The sequence below is a fragment of the Oryx dammah genome, unplaced genomic scaffold, assembly GCF_014754425.2.
Source record: "Oryx dammah isolate SB20612 unplaced genomic scaffold, SCBI_Odam_1.1 HiC_scaffold_25, whole genome shotgun sequence".
Taxonomy (NCBI): Eukaryota; Metazoa; Chordata; class Mammalia; order Artiodactyla; family Bovidae; genus Oryx; species Oryx dammah.
In genome coordinates, this window is record NW_024070209.1 from 10,082,762 (window position 1) to 10,093,659 (window position 10,898).

The window sequence follows — 10,898 nt, forward strand, 5'->3', positions numbered from 1 at the left end:
TGGGGTGCCATTGCCTTCTCCGGTGAACTCTGTGAGAAGGCCAAATAAACGCTGAGCCAGTGGACACAGCTCAGAAGGGCCATCCACGAGATCAACCTTACGCCACGAGGGCGACAGCTTTTCCCGGTCGTGGAGCTTAACCTGACGTGGCGGGGCGGGACTTCCGGGAGGAGGCGGAAGCCGAGCTGCAGGCACCGGCGGGCAGGTGCGGCTGACACATCGGTGGTCGCCCCCGGCGCCGCGCAAGGCTACGAGGCAAAGCAGGACCGGGCTCTGTTGCCATCTTCCCGGTCCCCGCGACGACGATTTCTATGCAAGGATGGCTCGGGGCGAGCGGCGGCGCCGCGGAGCGCCGGCAGACGGAGCGCGGACGGCAGATAGGGTGGCTCGGGGAGGCCCCGTACGGCGGGATGGCCGGGGCGGCAGGGCCCGGGGCGCGGCTGGGGGCGCGGCTCTGGCCATGGTGATCCTGTCTCTGGCCCTGGGCCTGTCCAGCCGCTGGCTTCTGGTGTGGTACCGTTCGCGGCGGGCTGTCATGCTGCACCCCGCGCCGCCGGCGCTGCCTCCCGACTCTTCCAGCCCCACAGTGGCTCCGGACCTCTTCTGGGGCACCTACCGCCCTCACGTCTACTTCGGCATGAAGACCCGAAGCCCGCAGCCTCTCCTCACCGGTAATCTGGACCCGGGGCGGGCAGGCAGGCGGGCATTTAATCTGGGCGCCCCAGCTTCGCGCCAGATCAAGGGTGGTGAGGAGTGGATCAGGAGAGTTAGGAGGAGGGATGACCCTGAAGTAATCGGCGACCCAGAGGGACAAGAGCTCTCTCTTTGACTTACGTGGCCATTCTACCCCCAGGACTGATGTGGGCGCAGCAAGGCACCACCCCAGAGATCCCTAAGCTCAGGCATACGTGTGAGCAGGGGGACGGCGTGGGTCCCTATGGCTGGGAGTTCCACGACGGTGTCTCCTTCGGGCGGCAACACATCCAGGATGGAGCCTTAAGGCTCACCACTGAGTTCGTCAAGAGGCCTGGGGGTCAGCACGGAGGGGACTGGAGCTGGAGAGTGACTGTAGAGCCTCAGGTCAGGGCCCTCAGGACACCCCTCCCCCAGTCCAGACTTCCTCCACCCTTTCTTTGCTGCCTGCAAATGCAGGATAAAGTGGGGGTAAACAGAAGGGGCTCTGAGTTTGCTGCTTGACTTAAACACTTGCCTGTATGACTATCTCTTTTTACTATCTTCTGAGCCTGGTTTTCTCGTCTGTAAACTGTAAATAAAAATAGCACCTAATTCACAGAATTGTTAAGGATTAAAGGAAATACCAGTAATATGTAGAGTTCTTCACACAGTACATGGCACAAAAGTACTGTTTATTTCCCAGAGCTGAGCATAGCTCTTTATCCCGTCCCACTGGTGCTTCCTGTCAGTGACCCTTGACACTGCTAGATGTATGTTTTCACCTGCTGTCCCCTTCCCTAAGGCTGACTCTCAGGGGAAGGCCTGCTAACCTAATGCTGTTTTTCTCTCCCCATTGGTCACCCAGGTCTCAGGTACTTCTGCCCTCCCTTTGGTGTCCCTGTTCTTCTATGTGGTAACAGATGGCAAAGAAGTCCTTGTGCCAGAGGTTGGGGCTAAGGGGCAGTTGAAGTTCATCAGTGGGCACACCAGTGAACTTGGTGACTTCCGCTTTACACTTCTGGCACCAACCAGTCCAGGAGATACCACCCCCAAGTATGGCAGGTAACTGGAGGAAGAGTGTGGGATGGTGCGAGGGGTGGCATGGATGCTGACTTAGTCTGATTTCCATCTCCTTAACCCTACCCTCTTTTCATCAGGCACTTCCCTTCTCACTAGGCTCCATGTTCCCTGCATTGCCAAGACCCTCCCATCCTGACTCCTCATCACCTCCTTTCTCTTTATAATCCTCACCGCTTCCTCCTGCATAATATATCCTGTTTATTTTTTTCCTTTCAAGCTACAATGTCTTCTGGTCCTCCAATCCAGGACTTCCCTTGCTGACAGAGATGGTGAAGAGTCGCCTAAATAACTGGTTTCAGCATCGGCCCCCGGGGGCTTCCCCTGAACGCTACCTCGGCTTGCCAGGATCTCTGAAGTGGGACGACAGAGGCCCAAGTGGGCAAGGACAGGGACAAGGGCAATTTTTGATACAACAGGTGACACTGAAAGTCCCCTTTTCTGTGGAGTTGGTGTTTGAATCAGGCAGTGCCCGGACAGGAGGCAGCCAAGCCTTAGAGCAGCTGGCAGGCAGCCTGCTGACCCACGCCCTTGAAAGCCATGCTGAAGCCTTTAGAGAGCGCTTTGAGAAGACTTTCCGGCTAAAGGAGAAGGGCCTGAGCCCTGAGGAACAGGCTTTGGGTCAGGGTGCCCTCAGTGGCCTTCTTGGTGGGATTGGCTACTTCTACGGACAGAGTCTGGTGTTGCCAGACATGGAGGTTGAGGGGTCTGAGCAGAAGGTGGACCCAGTCCTCTTTCCATCTGTCCCTCTTTTCACAGCAGTGCCCTCTCGGTCATTCTTCCCAAGAGGATTCCTTTGGGATGAGGGCTTTCACCAGCTGGTGATCCAACGGTGGGATCCCCGGCTCACCCGGGAAGCCATAGGCCACTGGCTGGGGCTGCTTAATGCCGACGGCTGGATTGGGCGGGAGCAGGTGCTGGGGGATGAGGCCCGAGCCCGGGTACCCTCAGAGTTCCTGGTGCAAAGGACAGCCCATGCCAACCCTCCAACTCTGCTTTTGCCTGTAGCCCACATGCTAGACGGTCGTGACCCTGCCGACTTGGCCTTCCTCCGCAGGGCCTTCCCTCGCCTGCGCGCCTGGTTCTCCTGGCTTCATCACAGCCAGGCAGGGCCAGTGCCACTATCTTACCGCTGGCGCGGCCGGGACCCAGCCTTGCCAACCCTACTAAACCCCAAGACACTGCCTTCAGGGCTGGATGACTATCCCCGGGCTTCGCACCCCTCAGCCAGTGAGCGGCACCTGGATCTGCGGTGCTGGGTGGCCCTGGGTTCGCGTGTGCTGATGCGGCTAGCAAAGCAGTTGGGAGAGGCTGAGGCAGCTGCAGAGCTGGGCCCACTGGCTGCCTCCCTGGAAGCAGAGGAGAGCCTGGATGAGCTGCACTGGGCCCCAGAGCTAGGAGTCTTTGCAGACTTTGGGAACCATACAAAAGCAGTGCAGCTGAAGCCTCGGCCCCCTCAGGGGCTGATGCGGGTGGTGGGCCGGCCCCACCCTCACTTGCAGTATGTGGATGCCTTGGGCTACGTCAGTCTTTTCCCCTTTCTGCTGCGGCTGCTGGACCCCAGTTCACCTCGCCTTGGACCCATGCTGGATGTTCTAGCTGATCGGCGTCAACTCTGGAGCCCCTTTGGTTTGCGCTCTCTTGCAGCATCCAGCCCCTTTTACAGCCAGCGCAATTCAGAGCATGATCCTCCCTACTGGCGAGGTGCTGTGTGGCTCAATGTGAACTACCTGGCACTGGGGGCTCTGCACTACTATGGGCATCTGGAGGGTCCCCACCAGGCCCGTGCTGCCAGGCTCCACAGAGAGCTCCGTGCCAATCTGGTGGGCAATGTGAGGCGGCAGTACCAGGCCACAGGCTTCCTGTGGGAGCAGTACAGTGACCAGGATGGGCGAGGCATGGGCTGCCGCCCTTTCCAGGGCTGGACCAGCCTTGTCCTACTGGCCATGGCTGAAGACTACTGAAGGGGAGCGTGGGAGGGGAAGCCAGCCCCCTTATTCCATTCTGGACTAAAGGGACAGGTCTCTCACTTCTGCCCCTAGCTGTCAGATACCAGTGCTTCAAACCCTCCTCAGCTCATCTCAGGTGTCTCCTAACTGACATCCCACATAGCCCTGGGGTGAATGTGAATTCAGAGTCTATTTTTCTAAATAAATGGGAAAACCATGCCAGACTCTATTGCTTTTGCCAGCTTTGCCTCACCAAGAGGTCTTAACTCAGTACAGGCCTTAGGGCTGCCTGTTCTCCTTCAGAGAAGGTGGGAAAAGTGGCCACTGACTGTCCCTTCCAAACCTAGTCAGGTCAAGTGCAGTGCAGTCAGTCGAGCACTAGTCTACCCAAATCCACAAGCAGCTGGTTCACATCTCTTTAATGAGATCAAAGGCTCCTGTGTAGATCCTGGGGGATAGAGCTCGCACAGTCCCCCAGACACTGCCCTTCTCAGGACTCCAGCCTTTTCAGATTCTAGGAGGGCAGAGAGAGGCCAAGAACCCAGGGAGCTGGGAGCAGGGCTGTTTCTGGTGGGCAAGTAACCCACCCCCTGCCTCCCAAAATTGCTTATGGGATGTCCCCTTCGCTGGAAGCCAGCCCCACAGGAGAGACTTGGGGTGCAGGATTTAGGGGCCGTGCACAAGGGGACTGGTCCTCCACCTCTCGTGAGGTGGCACTAACCCTAGCCTCCTTGACTGGCTCACCCTCGCTGGAGTCAGGACAAGGGCAGAGCTCAATACCTGAGTCACCAGTCAGGCGGCGATAGCGGCAGGAGGGGGGTGTGGGGGCAGGGCTCACTCCTGCCCCAAGCTCACCCTCCTGATGAGGAGGGGCACTCTGGTGGGAGGAAACGTCTTCCACGTTTGTTCCCTCGTGGCGGGCAGGACAGCTGGAAGCAGAGGAGCAGCAGGTACACTGGCTGGAAGCAGTCGAGGGGCAGCCTGCGGCTGCAGTGTAAGGAGGCGGCGGAGTGCCTGGGCGGTGAACCACATCCTCATAGGCTGGGGGTTTGAAGGCGCTGAGGAGGCCTGCAGGAAAGAATGGTATGGTTGATAGAAGGCAACCAGGGGTGGAATGGTGGTGTCTTTCCTATGAGGGAAAAGTGTGCCTTAAAATCTCTGAAAAGGGAGTGTGGAATGAGCCAGGGTCCTGGTTTGGGAGGGACCACTGAGAGGCCAGAGCCTCAAGTCACTCACGAAGGTCAAGCAGTGAGCCAGTAGGGACAGGGCCAGCCCCATGGCACGCCCCATGGTAGGCCAACAAGTTGATCTCCCGCTGCCGCTGCTGCTGCTGCAGCCGGAGTTTAGCCCGTCGATGGCGGAAGGCGCAACAGCAGCTAAAGAGAATGAGGACAGTCCAGAGCAGCCAGAACCCTGCAGGAGGCGAGGAGGAAGAGACTTAGATACCTCCTATGCAGAGAAGGGTCCTTGAAGGCTGAAGTCCAAAGGCGGGTGGGCAGAACAAAAGAGCCCCCTTGAAGACTCACACCAGAGCTCATAGTAGTACGTGCAGCAGCCAGTCTCCCCACAGCAGTGACCACTCTCACAGAGGTAGGGCTGGTTGTTCACTCCTGGGCACAGCTCTCGAAGCTGGGAGCAAGGAAGCACTTAAAACAAAGGGAGATTCCAGCCCAAGACACTGTCCACCCCCACCCCCTGCATACACGTACACAATCCCATCCTGTGAGCCAAGTTTAGCTCAGAAATCTATGGGGAGAGGAAAAAGTGATGTTGAGAGGAGTGTTCAAATATCTGAAGGGCTGCCAGCATGGAAGAGGATTTGGAATAGCAAGAATCAGTCTAGAGACTTAAGATGCAAGGTGTGGGCATACAAAGAGGCAGATTGCAGCTCTGCATATAGGAGACCTCTCATATTCAAGCCTGGCTCCCTAGGGTGTTTAATGTTAAGGGAGTGTTTTGCCAGAAGTCCGAAGACTGGGCTATCTCAAAGTCTCAGACGATGGGTAAGGGGTTTAGGTAATTTCCAAAGCTGTTTTCATTATCATTCCCTGTGGTCTGCCAATCCCCACTCCTAAGCTGGATCTTTCCACCCCTGGGTCTCAGGCTTCCTAGGGTAGAGGAGGAGCAATAAGAGACCCAGAGCAGGGTTCCCAACCAGATGGGATTGCTGTGGATGATAATGGATGGCATCCAGGGTGTGATTCTGGGTTCCATCTCTTCTCCAAATTGCTCCCTCAAGAGAAGACGCTGCCAGACTCTGTTATGACAATAGGCACATAGAAAAACATCACAAATAACTGTTGCAAGACAGAAGGAACCTCCCTGGGGCCTCACTATGCCTCTGGTCACTGGAGAGCCACTGCAAGCTTCCACTGCAGCTAAGGGATGGGATCTATGAAGCTGCAGGCAAAAGTCAACAGCACCTACATTACAAAGTTTACACAGAGTAGAAGGGCCATATCTAGGAATTTCACAGTACCTTTGGCTCCGAGAGTTCCTCCGCCACCCGCCAAAAGGCAGGGGCAAGGAATGGGGAAGGAGAAATAAATGGCTGTCGTGATAGGCTTTTGGAGGTGTTGGGATACCTGCTGTTGCCGCACTCGAAGTGCCCCCCAGGCCTCCTCGCTGCCGTTCCCGCCGGTAGCCCGAGCCATGCCTCCACCTACAGCTCCCTGAAGACCACAGTCTCCTCTACCGCCAGCTGCCCCGCCCCTGCCACCTCTGCCTCCACCGCCATGGTCCCTGCCCGGCCCATCTTCGCTGCCGCCACCATCACTCTGCGACCGGACCTTCCATCCAGCGAGAGCTCTGCCAACTAGCACCCAGGTTGTTCCGTCCCACCAATCCGCATCACTCTCGGACAGATGGGCCAATAGGAAAGATCACAGGCTTCTCCCTGCGACCAATCTACAAAAGCACCTCCGCGACTCTCCCAGACAACAGGAGCTTGCACAGACAAAGAGTGGGGAAGGTTCGACCCATGGCTGTGACTGACAGCGACAACAGCCAATACGGACAACAGAACAGGGTTCGAGTTATCAACCAATGAACGGCCGCCCGGGACAGCAAAGTTCCCGCTGACTGGCTTGAGCCCTATTTTCTGGATGACGCCAAGCGCTTGACCACGCCAGGTAATCCCACTAGGAGCCGCGGAGTCCCGAGAGCCTGCTGGAGTCTGGGTGGGCGCGGACCGGCTATTCTGGGGCCTGGTGGACGTTTCCTGGCACCAATGCAAGCAGCAGGCGGGGGGAAGGGGGCAAGCTGTGTGTATGGGGAATAGGCCTACCCATACTCCATCCCCCCAATTCTGTACAAGTCAAGGCACTGGATGAAATTTAATAAAGTGGGAAGGGCACTGAAAACAAGGGGCAGAGGAGAAGGCAGAGTCCAGGTGGGGGGTGGGGGTGGGGCTTAAGTAGCTAGAAGTGGGGATCCGGGGCCCTCAGGCCCACCTAGCCGCATCTGCAAATTGATGCGATAGCACTGAAGGCTGCAGAGTGCCTGGCCCGTGCGCGAGCAGGCATAGCGGCGCGGATGGGGACAGCCGGGGACAGAGCATCGAGGAGGCGGGCCAGATGGGGGTGGCCGCTGAGACACAGGCGCGGGGGCAGGGACGCCAGGCGGGAAGGAGAGGGTGGAACCCTGTGCCCCGCTGCTGTAGCGCACCATGGGGGCTGGGGCCGCCGCCCGCCCTCCCCGCCGCTCGCCCCGGGAGGCTCCTCGGCCTCCCCGCCCACTGGGCGCCGCAGTCTTGGTGAGGCGCTCGATAGTCTGGTTCTTGTGCTCCTCGGCCCGCCGAGCTGCCTGCAGCCGCCTCTTCCGTGCCCGCTCCTCTCGCTTCAGCAGCATTTCTTCGGTGAGAGCGGGGGCCGGGCAGCCCCCAGCCACAGGTAGTGACAGCATCGGGGAAGGCTGACTTCGAGCCTTCTGCAGCAGAGCTCGCTAGGGAGATATGGAGATGTCATCAAATAGAGAAGGGAGTTCTGCCAGAACGAGGGAGGGGGAAGTGCGGACACGGAAAGCAGGGTCTTGAGGAGCAGGCCTTGAGAAAAAGAGTCCAATGAGAACAGTCTCCAGGAGCCTTTCATACTGCCTCCTCTCAGATCTCCAGACTTTCAGCTTTAGATCCTTGATCCTCAAGGACAAATGCTTTAGTAACATTACCTTCCTGCCCTGAGTCCCAAAACTCTGTACTAGTTCTCTGGAGGCTTTATTGTTGTTTTCAGTCTTTGAATCCCAGTGGATAGCATCAACTGGATAATTGCTCAAGTCAAAAACTCAGGGTTATCCTTGATTCCTTCCTTCCCCCAACAAGTGTCTGTTTCCTAAATATATCCAGAATCTATCTGGTTTCTCCAACTCATTTCACCTTGGTTCAAGCCACCACCATCTCTTACCTGACTACTTCAATAGCTTCCTAACTGGTCTTGCTTCTATCGTTTACCACCACTAAGAAACCAAAGTAATCTACTGAAATATAAACCAAACATATCACTTCTCTGCATACCACCTTTTCGTCACAGTCACATTTATTCTTCTCCTTGGCCATAATTAGGCATGTTCCACTCTCAGGGTCTTTGCCCCTGCTGGTCTCTCTGCCTGGAAAGCTTCTCTAGTATTGGAAACATTATATTTTTAGAGAGGTCTTTCCAGATTACCCTATCTAATGTTGTTTGTTTTCTACTTTCCATTTCATCACCCTATTTTTGTTATAAACATTCCAGTTTTTCAAAATTATTTACTACACAAGAATACTAGCTCCATGAGAACAGAAACCTTGTCTTTTCTCCACTGCTGATATCCCTGCTGCCTTGCAAAGCTCTCCAGATGTGGAAAGCTCTCCATATCAATTTGGCAAACGAATAAAGAATGAACCTACTTACCTGCCGAGCGGTAAGCAGCCGTTCATTGATCTCCTTCTTGAGATCTCCATTGTCATCCAGCTCCCCCTTCTCCAAGGCATCCAGCCACCTCTGTTCTTCCTCTTCCTCCTGACCTCCTAACCCCCCGGACAGGTCCCGCAGTGGGGAGGGGGACAGATTACTGTCTTCATCTGGAAAGTAAAGTTGGAGAGCTAAAAGTAGAATTGTTCAGATTGGGAACCTTGATTTGGCCAAGTTAATACTGGGAAACACAAAATTTTCACCTTCCTCAGAACGAACCCTCCTCCCTTAACCAGGTATAATGAGAAACCCAGTCTCCCCACCTCTAGATCCTTCTCACCCAGCCAGGCACGGTACTGCTCAAGGGGGACTCCTTCCACAGGCTCCTCTTCATTGTCCACAACCATAAGGGGAGAGGGTGAGCGAGGACCTTCAGGGATCACAGTGAAGGTGGGAACACTGCAGAGAAGCAACCACTCTGTAAGGTGAGCAACTGTCTCCTCCTGCTCAGTACATCTAGTCTTCCCTACGCCCTCTTGGGTTCTTGCTACATTAACCTGGGCCCTGGAGCCACAGCATCCATTCTCTGTCTTATGAAAACTGCAGCCAGTTTCTCCTTTTGTCTCTGCCTGCTTCTAAAGTCCCCCAAGTAAAACCTTGGCTCTCTTGGCCTCACCTCTTGGTGCCCAAGACCTGCCCGCCCAACTTGATTTTGAGTTTGAGCTGGGGCTTGGCAGGAGACTGCTGCGTTGGCCCAGCCTCCTCTTCCTGGTAGTGTTTTTTCTTGTGTTTCTTCTTGTGTTTCTTGTGCTTTTTCTTGTGCACTCCGTGGCCGTGGGCACCCGCAAGACTCAACTCCAGGGCTTCCCCTGCAGAAGGAGAGCCTGTCAAACATGTATGGGAGGGGCAAGAAAAGCCCAGTACTCCGAAGGGTCCTATTGTTCCCGCGGTATTCTGGTATTACCATAACAGCCCCGCCTTTTTGCTTCCCACCTGTGGCGAAGTACCCAGGGGAAGCTCGAAGGAGCACGAAAGAGACTGCTTTTATGCGAAGGCCAAATTTGCCTTATGGACCCACGCTTACCAGGCTCAGGGGCCTCCATAGCCCCAGAGGTGCTCCCGCGCCGCCACAGCTTACTCATGGGGCCCTGCAAAGAAAGGGGGCTGTAAATAGTCGAAACACATTCAGACATACCTTTTCCGCCCCGCGGAAGAACTTATCCCAGCAAATAGCCGGATACTTCCGGTGCGTAGGAACCATGCTTGTGCGGGGTACGCTTTGCGACAAAAATGCTCCAGGAGAAACAAGGGTCCTTCCAACAATAGTTCCGGACTCTGGGGCCGGGAGGATTTTCGGCTCGCCCCGCAGCCCCACAATTGAGATCAGAGCTCAGCGCCGGAGATTCAATTATTACACGCAAGCGTGATGAATGTATCTATATGTTCCGGACCAAATTCGGGGCTAGGCAATGATAATACAAAGATAAATATGAATACTCCTCTCGGCCTTTGAGGAGCTTACAGTTTGGTGGAGGAGCACGAAACAAACTATTTGCCCACAGAATGAAGGAGGGCTTAACATCACAAGTGCCCTACAAGGTGCCAGATGGTATTTAAGCCTCAATTCTTTATCAGCAGAGAAGTGGATAGATGAATTATGGTACAAGCTAAGAGTTGATCGGTAATTGATAAGATAGACGTAGATCCTGGTGGGTAATAGTATTGGAAACAATCTAAAGAAAAACCAAAATTGGTACAGGGATTTGATACACCATAGTGGGAAGCTGTGGTGCTATTAAAAGAAATGGGGCCCCAGAAGGTTACCCAAGAATTTGGTGACAGCAGTTCCAATGGATGGTTGGGAGAACAAGGGTGAAGGGAGACTTATTCTTCCTAATATACCCTTTTGTGCCTATTGAACTTTGTATTTAATGTGTGTAAGATAACTCATGTCTTAGTGGTAAAGAATTCACCAGCTAGTGCAGGAGACGCAGGAGACTTGGGTTCCATCCCTGGGTTGGGAAGATCCCCTGGAGGAGGAAATAGCAACCCACTCCAGTATTCTTGCCTGGAAAATTCCACCGACAGAGGAACCTGATGGGCTGGAGTCCATGAAGTCACAAAGAGTCGGACAAGGACTGAGCATGCAAGTGCACGCGCATAAAACGTGTTTTACTAATTTTAAAAAAAGGAAAAAGGTAGATTTATATGTGCTGACATACGGAATAAGAAAAGCAAATTTCAAGATGAGGTGATTCCATTTTATGAGACTGACGCGCTACCTACTGCCCTCATGAAGCACCTGATATTCCAT

At 54.9% G+C, this 10,898-nt stretch overlaps 3 protein-coding genes across 3 annotated transcripts; 1 reads left to right on the forward strand and 2 right to left on the reverse strand.

Annotated features, from left to right (window-relative positions):
* The first annotated feature begins 181 nt into the window (after window positions 1-181).
* On the forward strand, window positions 182-3,923 carry MOGS (mannosyl-oligosaccharide glucosidase). The gene is made up of 4 exons (XM_040223864.1): window positions 182-671; window positions 854-1,080; window positions 1,541-1,737; window positions 1,973-3,923. The coding sequence occupies exons 1-4, from the start codon at window positions 320-322 to the stop codon at window positions 3,714-3,716; spliced, it is 2,520 nt and encodes an 839-aa protein (XP_040079798.1). The 5' UTR covers window positions 182-319; the 3' UTR covers window positions 3,717-3,923.
* A 180-nt stretch (window positions 3,924-4,103) lies between these two features.
* WBP1 (WW domain binding protein 1) lies at window positions 4,104-6,922 on the reverse strand. Its single transcript, XM_040223903.1, has 4 exons — window positions 6,287-6,922; window positions 5,228-5,330; window positions 4,938-5,114; window positions 4,104-4,769 (listed from the first exon to the last, which is right to left on the reverse strand). Exons 1-4 carry the CDS (start codon window positions 6,353-6,355, stop codon window positions 4,309-4,311), a joined length of 810 nt encoding a protein of 269 aa, XP_040079837.1. The 5' UTR covers window positions 6,356-6,922; the 3' UTR covers window positions 4,104-4,308.
* A 100-nt stretch (window positions 6,923-7,022) lies between these two features.
* Window positions 7,023-9,797, reverse strand: INO80B (INO80 complex subunit B). The gene is made up of 5 exons (XM_040223890.1): window positions 9,669-9,797; window positions 9,261-9,453; window positions 8,925-9,043; window positions 8,585-8,754; window positions 7,023-7,643 (listed from the first exon to the last, which is right to left on the reverse strand). Exons 1-5 carry the CDS (start codon window positions 9,775-9,777, stop codon window positions 7,113-7,115), a joined length of 1,122 nt encoding a protein of 373 aa, XP_040079824.1. The 5' UTR covers window positions 9,778-9,797; the 3' UTR covers window positions 7,023-7,112.
* Between the last annotated feature and the right edge of the window lie 1,101 nt (window positions 9,798-10,898).